Source organism: Podarcis raffonei, chromosome 1 (assembly GCF_027172205.1).
Source record: "Podarcis raffonei isolate rPodRaf1 chromosome 1, rPodRaf1.pri, whole genome shotgun sequence".
Classification (NCBI taxonomy): domain Eukaryota; kingdom Metazoa; phylum Chordata; class Lepidosauria; order Squamata; family Lacertidae; genus Podarcis; species Podarcis raffonei.
In genome coordinates this window covers 51,781,731-51,808,749 of record NC_070602.1, presented here as the reverse complement: position 1 = coordinate 51,808,749, position 27,019 = coordinate 51,781,731, and the positions used below count along the sequence as shown (strand labels likewise).

General features: G+C 44.7%; 1 protein-coding gene across 1 annotated transcript in view; it reads left to right on the top strand.

The window, feature by feature from the left end:
- The first annotated feature begins 919 nt into the window (after positions 1-919).
- LOC128413499 (transmembrane protein 263-like) overlaps positions 920-27,019 on the top strand; it is a 296,413-nt gene continuing 270,313 nt past the window's right edge. The window contains exons 1-2 of the mRNA XM_053387522.1: positions 920-1,096; positions 7,063-7,153. Coding sequence (XP_053243497.1) covers positions 1,091-1,096; positions 7,063-7,153 — 97 coding nt within the window. The 5' untranslated portion in view covers positions 920-1,090. The remainder of the gene's footprint in view (positions 1,097-7,062; positions 7,154-27,019) is intronic.

The window sequence follows — 27,019 nt, the reverse complement described above, 5'->3', positions numbered from 1 at the left end:
CGCCGCTGGTGCCCTTCCACCATTTGGATTCCGTTCTTAGACCGAGGTAAAGTTCTCAAACCAAGACACTATTTCCTGTTTTGCGGAGTTTGTAAACCAAATCGTTCTTAAACCGGACTGTTCTTAAACCAAGGTACCACTGTACTAGGCTCGGAAGAGTTGCTAATCACAGTCCCAAAACACAAAAGAAATACCGGGTTAATGGTCGTCACATGAGGCATACTTCAGAGATCCACACATCACAGAAGTTCACATGAATATGTGCATCTTTCCACATTCTAAAGCTTTCTTACAGAACATGTCCTAAAATGTGAAGTTGGCATCCTTCCCTATGTGCTGAATGCTGGGTGGCAGACCACATGCTCTGCATGCCCAGGCTGACTATTGGGACACCTTCAGATAAGACTGGGAAGAGACTCCTGCCTGAAACCCTGGACAGCCGCTACCAGTCAGTGTGCAGACCACAGGTAGCCAATGCAGTGCCCTGAGAGGCTGTTGCACTCCAGTTCCCATTAGCCTCAGGCAGCATGACCATTGGTCAAGGAGGATGGGAGTTGCAGTCCAGCAAAACCTGGAGGGCATCATGGTGGCTTCCCCTGCAACTGTCTCTGCAAAGGCAGATTCCTGTTTGCAGGGCTTTGGATGACATGACCCCTGGGGTCCCTACAAGTCTACAATTCTATGATTCCTATAGACTTTATAAAGTTCATTAAAGAAAAACTCCAAGTACAACAGCATTCCCAACAAGGACAGCCTGCATCTGAAGTTGCTGCACACAGGGCCCTTCTTCCCTCAAAGTTGGCAACTCCGCGCATCCTCTAGGATGCTCTTGCCCACTAGAAGATGGCGACCACTACCCCAGGCCCCCCTGCCGGACCCACGCGCTCGTTCCTCTTCCGGCGTGGGTTGCCATGGCGCCAGTCCCCTCCTTCGCCCTCCTTCCCTTCTCCAGTGTTTACATCCAGAGCTGGAGTAGGAGGAGGAGCTGGAGGCTCAGTGCCGGGGGAAAGGCTCTGGCAGCCGCGGCGACCTTGCGCCGCTGCCGCTCCTCCTCTCGAGTAAGCCGCGGGGAGAGCCAGGGAGCGCCGCCATGAAGGTGAGCGGGGCGCGCGCCTCGTCCTCCCGAAGGCGCACGGGGCGGGCTCCCTCCTCTCCCTGGAGCCAGGGCGGGTGGCGAAGAGGGCAGTTTGGGGGGCAAAGGGTCGGGGCGGCGGCTGGTTTCCCCAAGCAAAGAGTCCCCCCCCCACTCCCTCCCACCACCACATAGGGAATTCCCATCCCTGTTCCAAAAACAAACCCAAGTTAACCTGTGCGTTATCCTTGGAAAGGAAGGATGCTCAGAGGTGGTACAGTCACTCCCCAGCCCCAAGCTCATGGGACTCCCATCAAGGGTATACCTCGGGGCACTGAGAACGACCATCTCATCCAGTCATGGTGATATTAAAACGTACACACAACGCATTGCCCGAACTTGGAGGTTTTTAATCAGAAGTTGGCTATCTATTTATCTATCTGCCAGGGATTCTTTAGCTGAAATCCCTGCACTGCTGGGGGTTGGACTAGATGACCCTTAGTATCCCTTCCAAATCTACAGTTCTATGATTCTTTGAAATATTCCTGAACTCTGGGCATAGTCCAGGTTTCTTTTTGAATTCTTGTGATAATAAATTTAACTGGGTTTGTTTGTTTTTTCTGTTCTCCGCCCCATTGAGTGAACTGTAAGATGGTGTAAATTGAGTTTGACCCAGTTCAGTTTGACCCAGGTGGCTGCGATTCTGTTGCATTGAGTTAATTGATTACAACATGAGCGACCCAGAATGAAACCGACCTAGGCTGCAAACAGGATCTTTGTGGCGCACTCATAGTAACCTCAATAATAAAACTGAGGACCTTGTTTCAAGGAGTTTGCAAAAGACTGCAGTGTCCATTGCTCATTGCCTTTACACCATGCGTTTGTTTCCCACTGTGTTTTTTGATAGCTGTAATGTGAGTTCATGGGGCTGGAGTGAACTTGGCCAATGCTGCCTGCTACATATCCCGTGGTGATGGTAATTTCATCCTTGGTTGAATTACTTTGTGGCAGCCTATGGAGGGCGGTGCCATACTTTCTAAAACAGACAGGTGTGCTCTTCAAATACTGTTGGACCCCAACTTCCATCAGCTCCCATCAACATGACAACTGGAATTGCACAACATCTGGAGGGACTACAGATTCTCAGTCCCTGTTCTACAATCACATACTTTCTAGCACTTTTCTATATTCTATATTGGAAGGGGAAATCAGCAAGGTACTTTTTACAACTATGTCCTTTTTAAAATCATTCTATCACTTCCCAGTGATCTATATTGCAGGGAAGATCAGTAATAGCGGACTAAGGGCTAACATTTCAGGTAGACCTATCTGTCATCTGTCAAGTAACTGCTGCTCAGCTTCCAAGTAACTCCCAAGTTCCTAGGAACACAATCCAGATTGGAAAAAACCCCACTGCTCTAGTTTTCTAGGTTGGTTCACGACTGATAAGAATTGGGATGGGAGTTGTAAAAGTCAGTGACATTGTAAATCACGGTTTAGCGCAGGGATGGGGGCTCTCTTGAGGTTGTTGGAGTACAACATTTGTAAAACATAACAAAAGCTAAAACTATAGGTGTAATTATATATGCATATATAAGTTGTGATTTGTCTCAGTGGAGAAACTGACACTGGTTTTAATGGGGTGGATTGCATCCAACCAAGGAGAGGACTTTGAATTTGAGGTGATGGGGAGGTTAAGTATCCAAACTAGGACACAGAGAACCTTCTTACCTGACTTCTTAATGTTGTAGCAGGGAAACTGATGTGCATGTAATAAGCTCCCACAAACTAGGAATGTTTCCACAGTGTGAATATGCAGTGTACCAGAATTGTTCCATAAGACACATTACCTGAAAACTACTGCTGCATAAGAGCATCAGGCAAACAAGGGTGATAAGCATGGAGCAGATTGCTTTCTGGTGTGTGATGATGGCTAGCTGAAGTGCAGCTGTTTTCTTCTTCCCTCCACCTCCATTGCTCTTCCTGTCTCTTTACCAGCATGGAGATTTTCTAGGCTGAATATCACTGTATTCTGCAGCAAAGGGAGTAGGCATGCTGTTGCAGGGGTAACATCAGACTAATTAGGGCTATTTTAATTTTAATTGATTAATGTTGGAGTTCCAGTTATATTTTTACCTTGTTTTGAGGGTTATGAAACACCAGTAATTATCACTTGTAAAATGCTTTACATGTGTCACAAAGTTATATTTTAATTAAATGTCAGTTTCATTGTTTTGCGTCACATTCTATTTTCATTTGTCTAGTATGTAAAGAGTTCAAACTCTAGTGTTCAAATTCCCTCTGGGCTAAAACCTAGCAACAAAGTTCTCATTAGAAAACCTGGTTTTGTAAAATTAAGAACAAAACATCCATCAAGAGATTTGTAAACTCATTTGATTACCAAAAACAAAAGAACAAAAAAAACCTCTGTGCGTAACAAATGACTTTCAGTCATCTCTGTGGAATATGAACTTGATTTTAGGCCAAGTTGCAAATGTGTGTTTAGTTAGGACTCATCATTCTCAATTTGAAACTGCAGATCCTGCTTAATTAGGCATCCTTTCTGAGCAAGCTGAAAGCCCTCAATTTTGATAGAGGTATATGTTCACATATGCACACATTTTTCTTTGTTCACACACTTCAAAATACCATGAACATCTGTTATGGGGATGTTTGTAACTTTTTTCCTCACTTAAAAGTGCACACCTATAATGCTCCATCTCAAAGAACAGACTGGGTCTTTTCATACATTTCCATCCATTCTGTGCATTAAGCTTAGGGCTCATCCACATTTACCTTCTGCTCTGTACTTTCTAGGGACAGGTTCATGCTTTAAAGTGCTGTGTCCAAGAGCTTTCTTTTTGCCCCAGTGCTTTCTCCATGAAAACCCACTCTTCAACACTGAATCGGAACAAATGACAATTTGGGTTTCTGTGGATTGCCATTTCCTCTGATTCAGTAGTAAAAAGTAGATTTTTTTGTGGGGAAAGCAGCGGGGGGGGGGAGTGCTTGGACATGGTGCTTTAAAGCACAGACCGGTGCCTAGAAAAGCATCACAAAAGGAAGTCTGAATGAGACCTTAGTTATGCCACATCAATCACACACACCCTTTTTTGTGGCTCTGTGACACTTGCTGCTTAATCAGAATACTTGCCCATAATTGCATATTGTGCACATAAGTTTTGCTTTGTAAACAAAAGTCACAAGAGGAGGAGGAGAGGAGTTTGGATTTGATATCCCGCTTTATCACTACTCGAAGGAGTCTCAAAGCGGCTAACATTCTCCTTTTCCCTTCCTCCCCACAACAAACTCTCTGTGAGGTGAGTGAGGCTGAGAGACTTCAGAGAAGTGTGACTAGCCCAAGGTCACCCAGCAGCTGCATGTGGAGGAGCGGAGACGCGAACCCGGTTCCCCAGACTACCGCTCTTAACCACTACACCACACTGACTCTCACAAGTTTTTACAGCAATACTTTCCCCAATATTAATGTTAGTGAGGAGCCTTGTTCTTACTAAGCAGATCACTTTGTTAATGGCCCTTTGTGACTTAAAGAAAAACCTGGGGAGATAATTTTATCTGTTTCCCCTTCTGCTTAAGGATCCCTTTCTTCTGTGGCGATCACTTGTAGCCGAGTACGATTGTCTTCCATGAACACGGTCTTAACAGTGAGTCTGTAAGTGACTGTAGAAGCCAATTCTGAATCCACATGCCCTTCCACAGTGGGGACATACGGTACATTACCAGGCAGGAGTTGATCATGGTGAGGGTTTGCCAAACATGCCTTCCTCTTAGCATGTTTTTCCCTTTCGTCCTGAGTTTGAGCATCTTCAAAGTCCACAACACCTTTGGTAAAGGTTGTTCTCCAGTTGGAGTGCTCACAGGCCAGTGTTTCCCAATTGTCAGTGTTTATACTACTTTTTTATATATAGATTTGCCTTGAGAGCATCTTTAAACCTCTTTTGTTGACCACCAGCATTGCGCTTTCCATTTTTAACTTTGGAATAGAATAGTTGCTTTGGAAGAAGATAATCAGGCATCTGAACGACATGACCTGTCCAACAAAGTTGATGTTGAAGAATCATTGCTTCAACACTGGTGATCTTTGCTTCTTCCAATACACTGGCATTAGTTCGCCTGTCTTCCCAAGTGATATGTAAACATTTTTATTTTTTTTGGCGACACCGTTGATGGAATCTTCCAAGGAGTTGGAGATGGTGTTTATAAGTGGTCCATGTTTCACAAGCATACAGTAAAGTTGGTAGTACAGTAGCTTTGTAAACAATTATTTGGTTTCCCTGCGAATGTCCCGGTCCTCAAACACTTTGCATTTCAATCGGGAGAAACTGCACTCACAGAACTCAGGTGATGCTGGATTTCGGCATCTATGTTGGCCCTTGTGGAAATGCAACTGCCCAGGTAGGAGAAGGGATTGATCCCAGTGCAAATGCCACCACCACCTCCCATCCTGTTCTGCAGGTTCCCCATGTCTTCTGGAACAGATTTTCAGGGGCTGCAGGGGGTTGCACCAAGAACAAGGAATTAGCAAAATCCTCTCCTCTCCACTTACATTAGTGAAGACATCAAAAGCTGCAACTTCAAGTAAACAATTTGAAGCAAGTTGTGTATATTTGAAGTCCTTGTTGTTCCAACTTTGTGTAAACTGGGAGTGTAAACACCAAAATTCCTGATTCAAGTATGCAATTGAAAATGGATGCAGCTGATGGTTTCACAGAATCATAAAACTGTAGAGTTGGAAAGGACCATGAGGGTTATTTCAGGTATCTCACTTCAGTGTCTTGAGAATCATTAGGAAAATATGATGAACTCCTCTTTGTTTGCTTTGGGATTAGTTTGGAAATTACACACTATCCTTTGGCAGGAGGAGGAACACCTCTGCTTTGGTGAGGCTCATTTGACAACAAGAAGAAACTGAGCCTTTAGTATCATCAGCCCAGTATTGTGAGATGCTCTGCCAATAGAGATTCAGAAGGCACATTCTATGCCAACTTTTAAATGCCTGCTGAAAACTTTTCTATTCTGCCTGGGCAGACAATTAGGAATACATCCTTCCACAATGGTTAATTGATGTCTGATTTTAACTTTTTAATGTAATTTTTTAATTGTGTGGTTTTATGTTCTATTGTTGCAAACCGCTTTGATTTTTTTAAAATGAATTGCATTCAGTTACACTGATCCAGAGCTTTCACAGCCTCTTCTGGTTGAGTAGAACTGTGTGTCATCAGCAATACTGGTGACACCTTGCTTCAAAGCTCCCAATGACCACCCACTCCCAATAATTTCATATAGCTGTTAAATATCATTGGGGGGAAGATAGACCCTACAGAACCCCATAGCACAAGTGTCAGGGACCTGAGGAACACCTACCTAAGTGCTGTTTTCTGGACACAACCCTGAAGATATGAACAGAACCACCATAATACAGTGCCTCTGATTCCCATTCCACTAAGTTGGTCCAGAAAAATGCCATGGTTAATGGTATCAAAAGCAAAATATATAGGCAATAATCACACACTGAAGGGTTGAAACTGAGACTAGCATAATTCACTTTTCAGCCAAAGTTGAAATAGTGGATCCATTTTGACAGAGGATAGTTTAAAAGTCATCTTGTCATCCTGTGCCCCAGATATGAGGAGGAAGACAAGATATTCTCAGGTTTTTATGGAGTGTAATTATTTTTCCTAAAGAGGTGATGAGAACAAGTTTAATCACTCTGGGAGAAAGGAAAGTTACCAGCATTGATATCCTACTATATCCGAATCTGAAATGGTTCACATACCATTTTTTATAGATTAGCTGTAGGTCTCCACAAATCTAGTTGCCAGGGCTGCTCTGTGACCCCTGCTCTGGCCAAGACAACTACAAGGACATCCTTTCACGAAGTTCCGGGATCCTCTGTAGGCTCTTCCAGACATCCTTTTAGTTACATATGTCTCTTTGTGGTTTGCGATGAAGCTTCTTCTATCTTACAGGGGCCTAGTTCAGAAGCACAGATGGTGGAAAGCAACGCAGAGGCAGCTGCTGAAGAACCACCTCCTTATTTGCAGGAAGAACCTCCTCAAGGTAGAGTGCTTAGACTGCCACTGTGAATTTCTTATAACTTTTCAAAGGGAAAGAGGCCATAAGATTCAAGGTCCATTCTTGTGATCCAAGGGAGTGGTATGTGATGTAGAATGCGTCATGCCATGATAGCACTGTTAATAATCCTAACTGAGTCCTTTGACTTCTCAGATACGTATAAAACAGGACTGTAAACCAAACTCCTTTGGCATTCATTAACAATATAGTTCTAGTTTGGCCTAAGCTACTTATTGGGTGATGGCATCTTCCCCCTTTCCACAAAGTTGCATTATCTGTAACATTAAGCAAGTGATTCCTTTTTAATTGGATGGACTTCTGTTGGTGATAGTGCACCAACTGAGAGGTTTGGAGGGTGGCAATACAAGAACAGGCCTTTTGGATGGTGGGTTCCCGTCGGTGGAAAGCTCTCCGCAGAGAGACTTGCCTGATGCCATCATTACATGTCTTTAGGTGCCAGGCAAAAACATTCCTCTTTACCCAGGCCTATGGCCATTAAATAATCTATGCCAGGCATAGGCAAACTCCGGCCCTCCAGATGTTTGGGACTACAATTCCCATCATCCCTGAGCACTGATCCTGTTAGCTAGGGATGATGGGAATCGTAGTCCCAAACATCTGGAGGGCCAGAGTTTGCCTATGCCTGATTTATGCCCTGTTAAAGCTGTTGTGGTGGTGGGGAGGCTGTTATTATGATTATTTTATTATTATGCTATCTATTATTATGCTTTTTATTATGTGTTTATTGTTGTGCTCCATAAAGTGTGTTCTTAACATTGTACACCACCCTGGGATCTTTTGATAAAGGGTGGTATAGAAATCAAATAAGTAGTAAAAATAATAACTGTGGAGGTAGGCCTGTCATCTCACTCCTAAGGGCATGTATGGGACTTTTAGCATGGCTGAGCCAAAGCCCATTCTGATTCCCTAAGAAACCCTGCTCCATCCCCTCTTCCCAGTCTGCTGCATGATCCCAGGAGATCATAGGATCCTGCAATTAATTTTCATCACCCCCACCTTCATAGGTGCTCAAAATCACAATGGTGACAGTGTGGGGTTCCCCCCTCCCCCGTATGTTTAAGTGGTAAGTGAAGATTCCCATTACATTATGGATAGAATTGAATCAAGTGGTTGTAGTTATTCTGGATTAAAATAACTGTAGTGACAGAAAGGGAAGGCGATTTGAATTAAGGACAAGTGCTTATTTAAATGGTCATCCAAGAGTTGGATTTGAGTCACTTCTTTATTTTAAATCTGCCATTTTTATTTTATTTCATTTTATTTTATTTCTGCTGTGGAAAAGACCTCTTAATAGTAACTACATTTCAAATCCAGAGCTTTCAGACTCTATTCTACCAACCCTCTTGGAAAGCTAGTTAAGCAGCCTGGAAATGAGATTGAAAAAGGGTGTCAGCGGGAGGTTCACAAATGCCAATCTTAATTAAAAACCTGGTTTCCAGTTAAATGACCCAGATTACGATGAGTACGAATCTCTCTCTCTGTGCCGCGTGAATGTTTCTTTAAGTAAACTTGACTACTGCTTTCTTTGGAAGAAGGTCCTCATATTCGAAAGACAGAAGATGCTAATTGGACCTTTTATCTCTACATTCACGGGGACATACAAAACTGCTTTCTGGTTCCTCTAGGCCAGGGGCAGCTGAAGTGGTACTATCTGTATGTTTTTGGACTACAGTTCCCAGCAGCCCCAGCCAGAATGACCAATGGTCAGGTATGGTGGGAATTGTAATCCACAGTATCTGGATGTCAGGGACTGGCTGGATGATGAAGAATGGTGGGAGACTCCAGCCAGTGAACCCCCTAGGGAAGCCACAAAAGAGGAAGGCTCAGAGCCAGGGGAGCAGTGGTAGGACATAGTCAGAGGATGAAGGGGGTGCAGCAGAATGGTTGGATGCTGAACAAGCAGCTGGCTTGAGTGAGAGAGAAGAAGAGGCAGAAAACACTGCAGACATAAGACAGGCAGCTGAGGAAGAGGGAGCCTGCTGGTATTTGCCATAGGTTTCTCTGTTGGTATTCTGTTTCCTTGAATAAAGAATCAACCTTACTGCTCGTCTCTGTGTCTCTCTGATGACCTGTGGCTGAACCAGCCCTAACACTGTAGGATGCTTGTTACCCCTGATGTAGCCTATTGCTCCTAACCCATTACAGTCTACTCCATTTGGCAGCATCATGTGCTGTACCACTAATTCCTCTCCAGCTTTTTCTATCTCCTCATCCATTACTTTTTGGGGGGACAGGGGTGGGAATACTATTAAATTTTTAGAGAAAGCTTTTAGAGAAAGCCAGGTTGCTTTATTCATGCTTTACGGGGAAAACTGGTCTCTGTCGTGTTGGATTATGATTGCAATATAACATTTTTACCTTGGGCTTTTAATTGCTTGTCTTAAAGGAAATGAACATATGTAATGCAAACTGTATAGTGATACCATATATATATATATATATATATATATATATATATATATATATATATGGTATAGAGATGGTTATACTTGGTACAATACAATTTTTAACATGCTTTTTAACAGAAGGCCACAGAGCATTTTGCAGATATGAATAATGCAAAGCTTCCATATAAGATAATGTAAATATTGTTAATTAAAAAACGCATGAGAGTCGTCACAATGAACATTATTGATTCAATAGTGTCTTAGGATGTGTATAATTTGGGATTCAATGATAAAAGTGATCATGCTGCTCGGTTAAGTGAGTGGTGGGGGCATCAAAAAGTCCTGATGGTGTTAAATTAGTTTTGCTTTCATTTCTATGACCCGAGCGAAGGCAAGGCATCATTTAAACTACCTTAGGTTCCTTAAAGGTCTGTGAGTGAGAAAGGAGGGTTGAGAAGAGTGTCTTGAAATGTGTTCCTTATTTTGCTTAATTTTCTGCCTGATGAAGAGCTGTAGAATACTCAAAATCTTGTTCATAACTTTGTGATGTCTTAGTTGATCCATTACTGGGACATTTAGGGTATTTTTCATGTTCTTCCTAATTTCAGCCTGATTACCGGTAATACGCAGTTTACTGAGAAAGTGCCACTGAGTCCAGTTGGATTTGTTCCCAAGTAAATGTGCATATAATGCTAGCTCTGGGGCTCTGTCAACCAGTATCATTCATGAGTTCTGCCCACAGACTTGCTTCTACAATGCTTTCCCTACATACCCTACAGAAATGCAAGCTGAGCCTTCTCTTCTTCCATCTTGCACTCACTGATTCATCAAAGTAATTGAAATACTTAACACCAGAAAGCTGTGGTCAGCTTTCCCCCTTATTTTTTTCTCCAGCAGGAAGCTGGTGCTAGAATTAACATTCCTGTAGAAATACATCTTTGGCTCGACTATCTACAACTGACCCACACCCACCATTGTGGAAAAATGCAAGAAATTTAGAGAGATGCAATAAATTAGCTGGATAGCTCAGTTGGTTAGAGCATGGTGCTGATAATGCCAAGGTTGCAGGTTCGATCCCCGTAAGGGACAGCTGCATATTCCTGCATTGTAGAGGGTTGGACTAGATGATCCGCAGGGTCCCTTCCAACTCTGATTCTAATGCACCAAAGCCAGAAGGATGCATACCATAGTCCTAGCTATATATGTTTATATAGCATCTGTGCCAGAATGAAATGGGGCCGGTCAGACTGTGCATATTGGAGCAGAGCGGCGGGGGGCTGCCCTGTTTATTTCCAGCACACAGCAATAAGACTTACGATAGATCTTCTAGGCTGTGACACCAAAGCCATTAAAACAAAGTGGCCCGCAATGAGAATAGATCGCTGAAGTTCTTTTAATAGAAAAATGCCATTATGCACTATCTCTTTTGTGCCTTCCCTTTTTATTGCTGCTTGCTCCTCTTAACAGCCCTTTCCCTTGTAAAAATCAGAAGCTCTTGAAAGAAAGAAAGGGAAAAAAGGACATAAATAATAAAATACAGTAAATTGTATTGTTCTGACTGTGCTGTGCTTTGGTTTCCTGGGCTCTACGAATTCGACTGCGGTGTCTGCTCACCTTCCCCTAATGAGCGCACCAGGGACCTTGGGCTCCCTCTGGAGGCCTCGCTCTTCTGGTTTGTTCCAATATTTCGTGAAATTGCATCATGACGATGGCAGCTTTTCAGGCTGCAAAGCACGTGCCTGCTGCTTCTGGAGGGAGAGGAATTGGACGTGTATGACACATTCTCTGCAGTAAAATGAAAGGTTTTGCCCTACAGGGGTTACCTTTCCGTTTCAAAGCAATAAGACTGCAGTCTGCTCCTCTGCCCACGGAGGCCTTGAACTCCATTTAGATTTTCCTTTGTGTCTTTATGGTGTCATCACTCATCAGAACAGAGCTGCCCGGTCGTACAGCACCTTTCCCTATGCACATGAAGGCCGTTACTTTAATGAGCTCATCATTGGTAGCAAATAGCTTGAAGACCATTCCCAACTAAAGCTAATCTGGGGAAAGTTTATCTGAGGCCAAAAGGGTCTTGGAACTTTGCATTCTGATATGCTCCTGATAGCCTTTCCAGCAGGGCTCCCAGCAGGGCAGGTGAATTGCACAAGGAAGAAATTTTCTTGAGGGACAGCAGCAAGATCCGTGTCTAAATCAGAAACCAGGAATGAATTTTGTTTCCCCGCCCTCCTCCAGCCCACTTATTTTTCCTCCCATCATCATCATCATCATCATCATCATCATCATCGTCCTGCTAAGAGTTAATATTCTAGCACCCTGCATGGCCTTGATTTTAATCCCCCTTGAATCATATTGTGATAGGTGACCCTTATAGGCTGTCTGTTAGCTCATGGTGACAAATGACTCTATTACCTGCTGTCTTAACACACAGCACCCGTTGATTCTGAACACATCATGGAGAATGGAGAAAGAAAACCTCATCAAGGGGAGCAAGGGGGCTGAAATGAGGTCAGCCCCCATGGCAGGACATTTCAACAGATTAGGTCTGCAAAGGCAAGGCACAAGCGCCCTCTTTGTACACCCAGTTTAAAGTAGGCCATTTTAGACATCTCTGCAGAGCCACATGGGGGCGCTACTTGCCTGATAATGTAGCAGTTGCCGACTTGCCAGCCAAGCCCAGTGCTTCCTATACTAATCCCTTTGTTGGAACATTATTACAGACTGAGGCTTATAGGGACGCTGTGTTACTAGAAGCTTTGCTTTATCTCAGCCACATCGACGACAATGAGGAAAATGGTGTTCAGTCCTCCTAGTTTTTGAAGGTGCAGCTGTTTCCCTCAGCGTGTCTTTCCCCTTCCCACTCTCTGCTTTTCCATTGTTGCTGTTTAAAATATTGTACCAAAACTCTGTTTGATTGTTCACGTAGTGTGTTAATTTGACTATGATTGTCCAGGTTCTTGCAAACTAATCTGTCACTATCGGGTTTTGTTTTTTGGAACAAGCGGGGGTTTTATATTACGTTTTGGAGCAATTAACAACACGACAACATGCAGCCATGACAAAAGCTTTGCTTTGTTTTACATTTCTCTTTCAGTATTCTTTATCCTTTACTTTGTACAAGCTATCGTTATTTATTACTGTATTGGACAATGTTTTAGTTATTATGACATTGGATTCCTGTGAAAGTACTATATCTGGGAAAACTGCAGCCGGACAAAAGGTAGAAAATTACACATCATCTGTAGAGTACGCCTTACTCCAAATGAACAATAGGCACATGGTAGCATCAGCACCATCTTGAAAGGGCAGCAGCCCCGTGGGTAATTTCTGCTTTAAAAATCCTGTCTCCGCAGCTTCTTTCTCGCTTTGCTTACTTTCTAACTCCGTGGGTGGAATTCAGTGTCACACCAATGTGATGCAAACATTTCTGCTCGCCAGATGGTGCAGTCACAACTCTCCTCCCCTTGAATGCTGTTCTGTGGGTTCCCCCGACCCTCTGGAGTGGATTTGGGGAGGCCCCATTGCGCTCGAAGGAGCCCTTGTGCTGACTTTTGCTCGTGTACTGAGTTAGTAGAATCCGATCCCATGTTTCTGAAAATAAAGCCATGAAGGTTGAAATGGATGCCAGCCGGACAGTGGAAGGTGTTGTTTGCTTACTCCACCCCAAACAGCCTTCACATCCACTGTGGGAAAGAAACTGTGCCCCTGTATTTTCTTCCCATGTATGGAGAAAAGCACTTGGGGCGGCACTTTTCGGGGAAACAATTTATTAAATATTGCCAAGGAGGTGGTGTCTTCCCAGCAGCCCTTGGATCACAAGGCGCCTCTATTGCAGGCAAACTGAACTTACTGCAACACTTTTCTGGGAGACAGTTCCTTATAATAATAATAATAATAATAATAATAATAATAATAATAATAATAATTTATTATTTATACCCCGCCCATCTGGCTGGGCCTCCCCAGCCACTCTGGGCGGCTTCCATAAAAACCAAAAATACAGTAAAATATCACACGTTAAAAACTTCCCTGAACAGGGCTGCCTTAAGATGTCTTCTGAATGTCAGGTAGTTGTTTATCGCTTTGACATCTGCTGGAAGGGCGTTCCACGGGGCGGGTGCCACTACTGAGAAGGCCCTCTGCCTGGTTCCCTGTAGCTTTGCTTCTCGCAATGAGGGAACCGCCAGAAGGCCCTCAGCCCTGGACCTCAGCGCTGAAAATAGTAGCTGCTCTTATCCAATGTACTGTGCATTGTGTCTCAGGACATGGCGCCTCATGCATTTCACGGCTTGTTTACACAAGCAGAGAGGTAACAGTGGTTAATTCAGAGGACACTGACAGATGATCGCTCTGTACCTTTGCTTGTGCAGGAAAGAAATCCATGGGTATGTTGTTAGCTTTTTTCCTATTCAGGCAAGTGCTCTTCTGCACAGTAGCTACTGATAATAAGGCTTCATAAAAAGTAGGTTAAGTTAAGTGTTAGATACTGGAAAGCAAGAAGGAAAGGTAAGTGTGTGATAACCTAAATTCGTGAGCAACTATTAGTCTCCTCCCCCTCGGCTTTATTCCTTGCCTACACATCTTCTTCCTGTTGAGAGAGCTAATGTTAACCATTATATATGGGTTTGCTGTTGCCAGTTAGCCTGATTGGATCAGGCTAACTGGATTAGGCTAACTGGCATCTTATAAATCAAGTTATTTCATTATCTGTCTTGGGAGATGGCCTGTTCATAAGATCTGAGCTGCTATATCCCATGTTCACAAACGCTTGAAGGGGAATATAGCTAAATAACATTTCCCCCCAGCTTGCTGGAAACTCATCACACTCATTAGAAAAATCCACAGGGAGTCAATATATATATTGACATCATGATATTGTCCTTCAGGAAAGAAAAGAGTTTATGTACCGTAGTCTATAAATCTGGCTTTAAGTGAAATGTCTTACATGCCATGCACTAAGTATTGTGGAGCGTAAGGCAACAGCATGGCGCTAGACTGAAAAGGAAGGACCCAAGGACCCAATCTCTCTTCAGATAACAGTTCCAGACTCTGACTATAGATGATGAATCAATTGTTTGCTCAATGGATGACGGCTTTAGACTTTCTGTGCATGTTTGTAGGTCAGGGGACAATTTCTGTTCTCAGTAGTGCCTTTGAAATTCCAGTGGACTCAAAGGATGGGTTTCTATGAGAGAGTGTGAGAGATGGGCAGAGCCGTACAATTATTTTTTCATTTATTTAATAAATTGTACATACAATATTACTTGGCAGGGCTCTTTTTTCTAGAAAAAGAGGTGCCGGAACTCAACCTTTTTAAGGGGGAAGCACCCACCCAAAGTGTTTGAGCTCCCCTCCCCCGCCCCGTTCACTCACTCGACCCAACGCCACAGGAAAAATATAAAAATTGAGTGCTGTGCAGGGGGATGGCACCACAACTCTAAAGACCTGCCATAACATGCCAGTGAGGTGCCGTAATGCAACAAAGAGGTGCTGGAACTCAGTTCCTATGAGAACCAGCTCAAAAAAAGCCCTGTTGCTTGATGGCAGAAAACTTCATAGCGTTTACAAGAAGACTAAAAGAATAGGATTTATTAGTAGAAACAGTTAAAACATTCAAAAAAATGTTTTGTTTTTTTATATAATTTTTATTAAATTTTCTGTTTTACAATTTATAGTACTCATTTTTACATCCTTAAGATATCAATGACTTTGCTTCTTCTTTCCATGGTTCATTTGGCATATCATAAACCCCTGCATATTTTACAAAATACTATACCATTCATTTTTTAAAAAAAATAAATGTTTATTAAGGTTTTACAAATCAAAAAATTCATCATTTCACGTAGATCATTCCATTAAATAAAGCTCACAGAAAAAACAGAAGAGAAACAGAAATATATAACAAAAAAAGAAAAAGATTAAAAAAGAAAAATCCACTTTTTTAAATTTACCAAATTCCATACCCCTCTGTCCTGACCTCCTCACATCTCCCTTTTTTGTGTTCCTCTTTATTCCAATCAAGTTCAGCAAGTTCAAACCCTTATTTAAACCATGCTTAAATTATGTTCTTCTAATTATTATGTCCCAAATTTTCATTATTTTAACCCATTCCTCATCTTTTATACTATGACATAATATTATTCTGTTCATAACCATTCAGTATTCCATTATTGTATCCATCAAAACTTATTTATACTGTTGAATTTATCTTAATGCTGCCAACGTTTGCAGCCGCACACAGTTATTTCCCATATATTCAATAAACGTTTTCCAGTTTTCTCTAAACGCACGTTCTTCTTGTTCTCTTATTCTAACATATAGAATAACATACTGTATAGAACATATAACATTCAAAAGATTTAAACCAGCAATAAACAAATAACACATCAGCATTCTGAATATCCGGGTAGGCTTGTCTGAACAGAAATGTTTTTAGCAGGTGCCAAAAAGAGTACACTGAAGGTGCCTGCCTGATGACAATAGGTAGGGACATCCAAAGTGCAGGGGCTGCCACACTAAAAGATAGATTTCCTACAAATGGATATTATGTGACACCTGTAGGAGTGCCAGTTGCGTGTGCTCCAGCTTGACATGCTTGTGGGACCATTCCAGACAGCGGTGTAGCTAGTCGCCTGGGTGCCTGGGGTGGCAGGCGCGCCCTTCAGCTGGGGGTGGAGCAAGCCACCTATGGGGGCAGAGCGAGCCAAGGCAGGGCGCGCTGTGTGGAGCCTCTCCGCAGCCTCCCCCTCAGCTGTAGGATGGCTGAGGTGGTGGGCAGATGCAAGCCCCACGCTGCTCGAAAAAGCAGTGCGGAGCTTGCAGGCAGTCCGCCCACCCCCCCTCAGAAGAAACACATGGCTCAGGCTTGCTGCAGGCCCCGTGGTGTGACGCCCAGTGCCCCCCGCCTCACCTAGCTACACCGCTGCCTTCATGCTCACCTAAGTGTGGATCTCCAAACACTTCCCCGTCAATTCCTCGAGCCCTCCCCCCATTGCTCTTGCTCCCTACCATAGGAGAAGAAGAATTTGGATTTGATATCCCGCTTTATCATTACCCTAAGGAGTCTCAAAGTGGCTCACAATCTCCTTCCCCTTCCTCCCCCACAACAAACACTCTGTGAGATGAGTGGGGCTGAGAGGCTTCAGACAAGTGTGACTGGCCCAAGGTCACCCAGCAGCTGCATGTGGAGGAGCGGAGACGCGAACCCGGTTCACCAGATTACGAGACTACCGCTCTAACCACTACACCACGCTGGCTCTCAGCAGCTGGACTGTGGCTGGATGTATGCTGATGGTGGTGAAAGGAAAGCAGCCTGCTTATGGAGAGGGGAAGAAATGGGTCCGGATGGTGGGTTTCTGGCTAATTGCAGAGATTCAAAAGCCGCTTTTTAGGGCAACGAGCCCCCAAAGGTGGCTTCCACCATGCAGTCATAAAACCCAGAGCAACCCGGACCCAGCAAAAAGTATTAACACATGTCCACACTGCCTCCGGCAATACCAGAAAAGCAGCCCTCATGGAAACCTGTCCCAAGCAGCCTCAGCCCATTTCAACCCGATCAAGCCTTGGAAACATTCCAGGCGCCTGAAACCTAGCAGGAAAATCCCCGCCGCCCCCTGGCCTCCAGGGGGAGCCTCGCTCTCTGCCCGGCTGGCCCCGCCGGGACTCTCCCGGTTCCTGCAGAGGGAAGTGGCTTTCCTCCACGGAGACTTACTGTGCCAAAGCGAGCAGGTGCGAAAGACAGAGAGGAGGAGGAGGCAGCTTAGGCAGATTCATGGAGGAGAGGGCTGTCGAAGGCTACTAGCCATAAAGGCTGTGCTCTGCCTGCAGAGTTGGAGGCTACAATGCTTCTGGTTTCTGGAAATCACTCGAGGGGAAAGTGCTCCTGCAGTGGGTGTGGGGGTTATTTTTTGTCACCCCTTCAGTGATTACACCCGGGGCGGCCTGTACCCGCTGCACCCCCCTTCCTACGCCACTAATTCCAGGCACATGCTCCTCCAGGTGGCTATTGCATCCCTCTGCTAGTATGGTATTAAAACAGAAATGGTGCAATACATTCCCCACCCTCATATACTATAGGGAAAGAAGACTGGCTTTGCTACGGTAACTGAAATATGTAGGAGGATTGTTACAGTCTCTTCAAACTGAAAACAGCTGGTTTTAAGTCTCCTTTCCTGTGTCACAAAGAATCATTAGTAAAATACCTGACTTCTGAAGTTCAGCCAGTAAATTGTGTATTCTGGCAGGCTTTCTACTGGTCCCAGAGACTAGCAGTTCTTCACAAATGCTACAATCAGGATGATCTTACATACAATCAGGATCATTCACAGGGCTCATATGGATGCCCCTGAGGCTGCATTGTATCATGTTCTCAAAGTACATGTATGGCTCTACGAACCAAACAGCACGGATATTGATGCTTCATGTAACTGCAAATAACTCCTGCTTATGGAATGTCCTCAGTTTTTATAGCTTAAGCCTTTACATGTTTACTCAGAAGTGAAGTCCCACTTTATTTTGGTGGGACATGCCCAAATGCCTTAGGCTTAGCCTTCCAAGTAAATGATCTTGCTGAGTACCCTTGCATATGCACAGAAATCTCTCATGTCTTACTCTGAGCAGTTATTATTATGCAGTGCATGTGAGCTATATGACCAAAGATTTTAGAAAATGCTCCTCAGTAACTACTCCATTTAGTTCAAAAGCAATGTTTTTTTTATTGTTGTAGCAACTGATCTGAATGCATGCTTGCTTGCTTGCTTATATTATTTATATTCATATCTCACTTTTTAATGTGTGGTAGAAGAAGAAGAAGAGTTTGGATTTGCTATCCCGCTTTATCACTACCCTAAGGAGTCTCAAAGCGGCTAACATTCTCCTTTCCCTTCCTCCCCCACAACAAACACTCTGTGAGGTGAGTGAGGCTGAGAGACTTCAAAGAAGTGTGACTGGCCCAAGGTCACCCAGCAGCTGCATGTGGAGGAGCGGAGACACGAACCCGGTTCACCAGATTACAAATCTACCGCTCTTAACCACTACACCACACTGGTACCCAGGACATGCTTGTCCAGGAACTGTATACGTTTCACAACGGGACATTTTATTTAAATCCCCACTGAGTTTAAATCCCTTTGCCCTCCCCTGCTGCAGATGGTGGCTAAATGGATTCAAGGGATCAGAGTGGCAGGTTTCAAGGTCCACATTTCACACTGACTCTTCACCTTTGCAGGAATCCATGGCCTTTTGCCCTTAAGGCCAGCCTTTGGTCTTCCTCTCCCGAATCTGCATAAGTATTAGGCCTGTGCTCTTGGCGACTAGGCCTGTGACACTAATTCAGCCACTTTCCCCATAGAAAAGCAGCTGTGACAACGTGCTGTGAGTAAGAATCTCCCTTTCCCAGCAGCCCCGGTTAGAAGGCTGAGAAAAATTATTTACCAGAAATAAGACAGCTTTTTTTGTGGGGAGACATTGTCTGGGCAGGTGTGGTGGTGTCTGGACCTTCTGTCCTGGGAGGAGGTGTGTCTGAGAAAGCGCTCTGTGTCTGGCTTTTAAACAAATTATCTTCTCTAGCATAATCCAAGTTTCCCTTCCATATGCAATGAGGTGATGTTTACAAATCCCTGGCACTGGAGGCAAAATGTGTAGTCACATGTAATGTGCAAAGAAAATGAGGTCAGGCACGGGAGAATTCTTCAGAAATACAACTGCAAATGATATTTTGGGCAACAGATTTGATCTGGATTAAGTTTATGTGCAAGTTTTAATTCTCTTAAAATTTAATCTGTTGTCAAAGCATCTCTGTAACATCTGCTTTAAAAATTGACAACATTACTATTGCTCTTATTTATTTCTCTGTTTAAAGTGTGAATGGGGAACTTGTAGCCTTCATACAGCCTTTATTTCATGCAACCTGCAGAGATGTGATAGCACAGTGTGTGTGTGTGTGTGTGTGTGTGAGAGAGAGAGAGAGAGAGAGAGAGAGAGAGAGAGAGAGAGAGAGAGAAGGCCCTATATCATCCTGTAGTGCTGCAAACTCCACCCATCTTTGGCACTGGCTTCTAATTGAGTTTTCCCATAGGTCAAGAGCCCTTCATGGGGCAGAAATTTACCCCAACTTTAATTTAAAGCATGTGGAGATCTGCAGCTGCCACCTGGCCCAGCCTGAATGGGAGCCCACCAAAAATGTCCTACGGCCTTTCTGGGCTAGAGAGGCAAGACTGGAAAGGGAAGAGGAGGTGAGGGAAGTAGGTTTCCCTTGTTTTCACTTACTACCTCCCAGGAGAAAGAGAAGAAAAAGAAATTCTGTCCCCTTCTCCTACCAGGTGCAAGGGAGGACAAAACTCTTGAAGTCAGGAAGCGAGATGGATTGGCAGTATGGGTAGCACTTGATATTGGAACATAAATTAATTTCAGGAGGAAGAAACCATTTAATGTGGGGCTGTCTTTCTGAAGCGGGCCCTCCCTTTTATTACATCACTCCGGGTCTTAACTGTCTCTGGAAGCTGGTTGGTGTGATTCTACAAGAGACTTTTTTTTTGGGGGGGGAGCTATTTTCCTTAAGACTGCAATTAAATAGAAATAGATTGGGATCTACCTCTCTTTTAAATCAGAACCAGTGAGGGCGGTGAAGGTCCTGTGTGAGTGTCTGGAGGCGGTTGGAGGATGGATGGTGGCTAACAGATTGAGGTTGAATCCTGACAAGACAGAAGTACTGTTTTTGGGGGACAGGAGGCGGGCAGGTGTGGAGGATTCCCTGGTCCTGAATGGGGTAACTGTGCCCCTGAAGGACCAGGTGCGCAACCTGGGAGTCATTTTGGACTCACAGCTGTCCATGGAGGCACAGGTCAAATCTGTGTCCAGGGCAGCTGTTTACCAGCTCCATCTGGTACGTAGGCTGAGACCCTATCTGCCTGCGGACTGTCTCGCCAGAGTGGTGCATGCTCTGGTTATCTCCCGCTTGGACTACTGCAATGCGCTCTACGTGGGGCTACCTTTGAAGGTGACTCGGAAACTACAACTAATCCAGAATGCAGCAGCTAGACTGGTGACTGGGGGCGGCCGCCGAGACCATATAACACCGGTCTTGAAAGACCTACATTGGCTCCCAGTACGTTTCCGAGCACAATTCAAAGTGTTGGTGCTGACCTTTAAAGCCCTAAACGGCCTCGGTCCAGTATACCTGAAGGAGCGTCTCCACCCCCATCATTCTGCCCGGACGCTGAGGTCCAGCGCCGAGGGCCTTCTGGCGGTTCCCTCATTGCGAGAAGCAAAGCTACAGGGAACCAGGCAGAGGGCCTTCTCGGTAGTGGCGCCCGCCCTGTGGAACGCCCTTCCAGCAGATGTCAAAGAGATAAACAACTACCTGACATTCAGAAGACATCTTAAGGCAGCCCTGTTCAGGGAAGTTTTTAACGTGTGATATTTTACTGTATTTTTGGTTTTTATGGAAGCCGCCCAGAGTGGCTGGGGAGGCCCAGCCAGATGGGCGGGGTATAAATAATAAATTATTATTATTATTATTATTATTATTATTATTATTATTATTGCTGGAGGTAGGTAGCAAAATTAAACATCTCAAACAAAACAAAACAGAAATCCTCTCACCCAAAATAGCTGTTAGTGTTGAGCACCCAGAAATCCCACCAGGGCATGGAAAGCAGCAAAGATGGCAGATCCTTCTGAAGTGCCAGGTACCTGCTCTTTGGGTGGAGCCTGTGAGTGCAATTGAGATAATTTCTTGGTATCCAAACATGGCTATAGATGCCTTGTGTTAAACATCCAATTATAAGATCAGTAAGTGCTTTCCAAACAGAAATATGCAGGATTTGTTCCAGCCGCCATCTGAAATGCAGTCACGTTGCATGTGAATTAGTGCAGCTGTTTAACAGCTGAATAGCAGTAACACCCCACCGAGTTTTATTCTTCATATTTCCATTTTACATAATGTAATCACTTGACTTAGAATGTTGCCTGGAGTCTAGAAGTAATGGTTCTGCTTGCTGTGGGGGGATGTTAATGACCACAAATGAACAGTACCTTGATTCCGCAGCCTCCTCCCACCCCTCTTTCGCCTTCCTTTGCTGCAGTGGCTGAAATTAGTCACCTTTGCCACAGCATGGTTCTTTCAGAGCAAACTTGGGCATTACAGGGAAATGGTAAACTTTTCCGGATTAGCTCCTCGGAAACTTCCATTTGTGGCATGCTGGCAGAGGTTGCATCTAATATCCACCTGTTGTGACAGCCCATCAGACATAGGGGCAAGCCACATGCATCCAGTGGTGAGATTTATCAGGACAGCTGAAGAAGGGAAGCATCTTTTGCTCCCTCGGAAGACTGTGTACCTTTCAGGGTGCTTTGCTGTGAAGTAACAGCCCAAGAGCTTACTAAACAGGCCATTGGACCAATAAGGCCATGCCTTTGCACGCCACATTGTAAGATGGGTCATTGTTTGTTTGCTGTAAATAGTATTCTCTCTTGAGGCGCATGTCTCCAGAGAGGGGACACCTCAAAGCCCACCCCCAATCTCAACAAGAGGTACTGTTTTTCTGCTCTGTATAACTCCCAGTCTTGCATAGTGCATTTTTAAACATCTGCCTTTTCCTCTCCTTGTCTAGACAGTAAAAGATTCTAGTGGAAGTTATGGCTCACCTGGTCTGCTTGGGGGAGCCAAAGAAAGCTCGTCCCTGATTCTAGTGCAGGGTCAGGTGAGTTCATAATATGGCTTGGAGGTGAGGATAGCACTTATTCTTGTGAGTGTTCCTCAGTTCAGAAGCTTTTTTGAGGGAGTGGAGATCAACATATATTGCTAGCATTGGTGTTTTGTAATCTGACTCTATTTTGGTATAACTTTCCTTCTAACCCAGCCCAGTAAACCACCTTCATCTCTGTAGTCCCAAAGACATTTTAAGGTAATGCTGAGTTGTCTTCAGTCTACCATCATGAAGCACTCTTTCTACCACCAATGCACTTAATTTTGCTGATGTTCTCTGAAGCCCTCCATCTTTCATTAGAGAAGCTGCAGGTGCAGTATTCCTTTGGCTTTGGCTTTCCGCTTTGTTAATATCCTCTTTGTTCTCCAAAGCATCCCAAAGCAAATAAGGAAGAATGGCTTTTGCTTAGTGGATAATGCTGCACATTTCATTTCAAAAGCTTTCTATTGTCCCGTATCAATTCTTTTGAGGTCCTATACCAAGGATCTGTGGCTTTAAGGCTCAGTATAACAAAAGAATATCAGTTGATATCTGAACAAATGATCGCAATCATAAGAGAATTAGCACTGTGTGAGAATTAGGAGGTGTGCTGGAGACTGTAGAGGGAAGCACCTCTGTTCTGTTTCTGGGAGGAAAGTTAGGATCCAGGCCACTGCAAATCTGTTTCTTCCTAAAGATGCCAATTCTCTTATATATTACAGTAGCTATGCAGCTGGATCACAATGAAGTTCTGCCAGGGGGCATTTGTCAGAAAACAGTTCTGGAGATTCCTCCTCCTCCTGTGTCTTGTCTCTCAGCAAGTGGATCATGATTTGGGACATGCTCTCCGCTGCTAGAATTCAGCTACCTTAAGTTTGGTTATTCATATTTTTATTAAATGGTGGCTTCTCCGTTTATCTAGCAGGGTAGGTACATTGGCACGTATACCTAGAAAGAAGCAGGAAAGAATGCACCTCAGAATATTGAACTGGACGGGGTCCATTAAGCCTTTTCTGTATCTAAAATCTGTAATTTCCTGTTTCATCTGTTCCCCCGCCCCCTGCACAAAAGCAATGGATTTCCACTTAGAATTCCCTGTGGTTATACTGAAATTGGATTATGAAAGGGTGGTGCCAAGTGTGTTATCCTCATTCGATTCAGGGCTGTGCCCCCAAACAATTTTCAATGGCAAGCCTCTGTTACATAGCCATCATCATATATTCACCAGTTCCTGGCTTGTATCTCCTTGTCACACTGGGATGTAACTGGAATGGGTGGGTGGTGGCATCAAGGCAGTGTTGTTTTTTGGAGAGAGTACAAGGTACCCTGACCAAGCTCTGAGAGGCAGCAGGGCAAGGAGAAGCCTTTCCACCACCCCACCAGGTCATCGGGACCTCTGGAGACACACGCCTGGAAAACTGGCCCTTTACACTTCCTTGTCCAGTGACATTAGCCACTGTGGGATGGGTGGGTTTGTGCCCAGTCCCTTTTTTCACTGAACCCCAGTGTGGGTGGGTTCAACAAGAGTCTGCACCCAGTCCCTTCCATGGTTGGCAACACATGCTCCTCTTTGTTGCCCCATCATCTCCATTGTGAAAAAGGACTTAACATGGGACCCATGATGTCTCAAAGAACACATGATGCCGTGTGAGCTCTTAAGCCTCTGCATCAGTCAGTTTTGTTTTGAAGTGGCAAGTTGGCTGGAGAGTTTTCAGCCGCAATAATTTTCCCCACTCTAATCCTCCCCTGGCTATCTTGCTTTTCTCTTTGCTGTTACGGCAGAGTAGCCTGTGGGTGGCGGCAGAGGCCAGAGTAGACAATTGCCAGGCAAACTATTAAAGCTGTGCTTAAACCTATCATGACAGTTATGATTAGAATAATAGATTGGCATTTTTTCCCCTTAGATCGTTGAGCTTACATTTCCCACTTGCCTGAGTTTAAAGCATTAAAATGTGTCCTTCCATTTCATAATTAATTCATCTCAAAGAGAAAAATACGAAGGTGGCAAATGAATTTCCCACCCCCTGCTTTCTCTCGCCTTGCGCTGGGTGTGAACCAATTTTCGTATTAATGCTGTGGAGGTCTGAATTCTTATCAGAAAGAGACGGGCTCCTTTCTTTTCTTTGCAGGGTTGGATAGGGGCGTGAAACAGGAAGTGTGTGTCATGTGGTGGTGATGGGGGGGGACCTCTGTAGGATGTGCAGAAACACAGATCTTTCAGGTTTGACACAGCACTGAACGTCATAAGTCGCCCTATTCCCCACCTTTCCTTTATGCTATCTGGCCCACAGGATTCCGCCCAGGCCACACACCCTCTCTCAAGCCACTCCCCCTTTTGCCAGGCCACACCTCTTCCTGACATTGCTTTATATCCTCCTCAAGTGCTTGCCAGGAATGTGCTCTTGAGCAAAGATGAAAAGAAAGAAAGATGTTAAGTGATTAAGTGAATTTTATGAGAAATTTGTTTTGGAAAACCATTACAATGATATAGACTGAAATTCAGTCAGGGGAATTTGAGGAAGTCACTTAACAATGTTATTAAGATTGGATTCAGTACAGTTATGATGTATGTTTGTTTGTTAGTTTAAATTTTTTGGAAAATTAATTAAATAAATTGAAAAGAAAAAGGAACGTGGTCTTGAAATCTGGTGATGACTCTTGCCTGCCTGGATGAAGGATAGTGAGGGGAGTGTGAGTGCATATATAGCTAGCATACTGTGCAGAGGAAAAATAATAACAATAATAATTTATTAATAATAATAATAATAATACCCTGCCCATCTGGCTGGGTTTCCTTGCAGCATCCCCTTTTGCCCACAACAGGCATGTGGCCCCTAGAAATTTGCGCAGAGGGGAATGTGGCCCTTGGGATGCAAAGGGTCCCAACTCATAATTAGAGCCTGTTGGATCAGGCCAACGACCCACCTAGTCCAGCGTCCTGTTCTTATGGTGGCCTGCCAGATGCTTGTGGGAAGCCTGCAAGCACCTCTTTATGCCATCAAATTCACCTTCCCTGTTTGTCACACAGCTTTTCAATTAGGCTCCGGCACAGCCCTGTGTTTCTAAATCATGAAGTGCCTCTTTGACAAGCCTGTTTTCTAGTATCGTGCTGAGGAATTGGGACACTTGTCACTGGCAGGAACCATGGTTATTCAGCAGCAGTTGCTAATGCCTACAGGCCCCTATGAGAACAGGATGCTGGGCTAGATGGGCCTGATCCAGCAGGCTCTTCTTATGTTCTTAATGAGTGCATATTGCCGTGGTGGTTGCGTGGCCGTGTGGTCAAGGCATCTGAGGGCAATGTTTCAACAGCTGTAGTTGGAGGAAGGGAAAATCTCTCCCAGAGCCTTTAGTGGACAGTGGAGGATTTCCCTGTTTAATAACCTTCCGCTCCTTATGCCTCTGTACTAAAGAAATGTGAAAGCAAACAGTTTCTCTGAGGGCATCTGCTCATTCCTGTCCTCAAGGAGAACTAATCCCTTCTGCTTAGCATGGTCCATTTCCAGAGCAACAAGTTGTATAGTAACAAAGGATTGCGTGGCGAGTTCCTGCCCCCCACCAAGATAAATAAACACACGAGACACCATAATTAAGATTAATTGGGCGAATTAGGCCACAACTTTATTGAATTCAGGAATGAGAGGCATTGGCTTAGGCATTGGTCCTATCGACTATCCGGCTCCAGCCCATTTGCTGGAGACACGGGGAAGGGTTAACACTAATCGGGGGAGTCTTCCGCCGAGGCACGTCAACTAGGAGCTCCCCCGGGTCACCGCTCTGGGGCGTGCCTTTGGCCCACACCTCCATAGGCTTCAGACAGGGCCACGCCCCCCGGAGTCCTTTAACAGACCACCCTTCGTTCACTGGGGGGAGGTGATGGCGTCCCCCCCCCACATCCTCTTAACCCCTTCTTACCAATGCCTACCACCAATGCCGAAGAGTTGTGACGAGTTGCTACGAGGTAGGCGAAAAACCAAAAGGCTGTAAATTGCCAATTGGGAAAAATTCCTACCATGCCCCTTGCGGCGACAGACCGAAGTCCATAGCAAAGTCAGACCTACCTAAAGCCCAACTAAAGGGAGGGAGGGTGGGAAAACGTGGGGGCTAGCCGGAGAAGAGAGGGTGAGCCCCCTCCACTCCGGCCCTAAATAGGGCAAGCCACGCCCCCCCAGCCAGCCGATTGGCTGGCTGGGAGGCGTGGACGGTCGGGATTCCCCTGTTCTCACGGGGGCTGAAGCCAGCTCCCGCTCACATGGGGAGGGCGTGATGCCCGCAACCCCACCTCCTGGGGCAGGCCCGGAAGTGGCTTTATGCTACTAAGTAAAGAATGAGAGGGGAGGGACACTGCTGGAATAGATGGAAGTGTTAAGAGGGGCTGCATAACTGAGAAAATTTGAAGTTACCCTAAACCAGGGGTCAGCAAACTTTTCCAGCAGGGGGCCGACCCACTGTCCCTCAGACCTTGTGGGGGGTCGGACTATGTTTTGGAAAAAAAATAATGAATGAATTCCTATGCCCCACAAATAAACCAGAGATGCATTTTAAATAAAAGGGTACATTCTACTCATGTAAAAACACCAGGCAGGCCCCACAAATAACCCAGAGATGCATTTTAAATAAAAGGACACATTCTACTCATGTAAAAACACGCTGATTCCCAGACCGTCCGCAGGCTGGATTTAGAAGGCGATTGGGCCGGATCCAGCCCCCGGGCCTTAGTTTGCCTACCCATGCCCTAAACCTTAGGGGTGAGATAC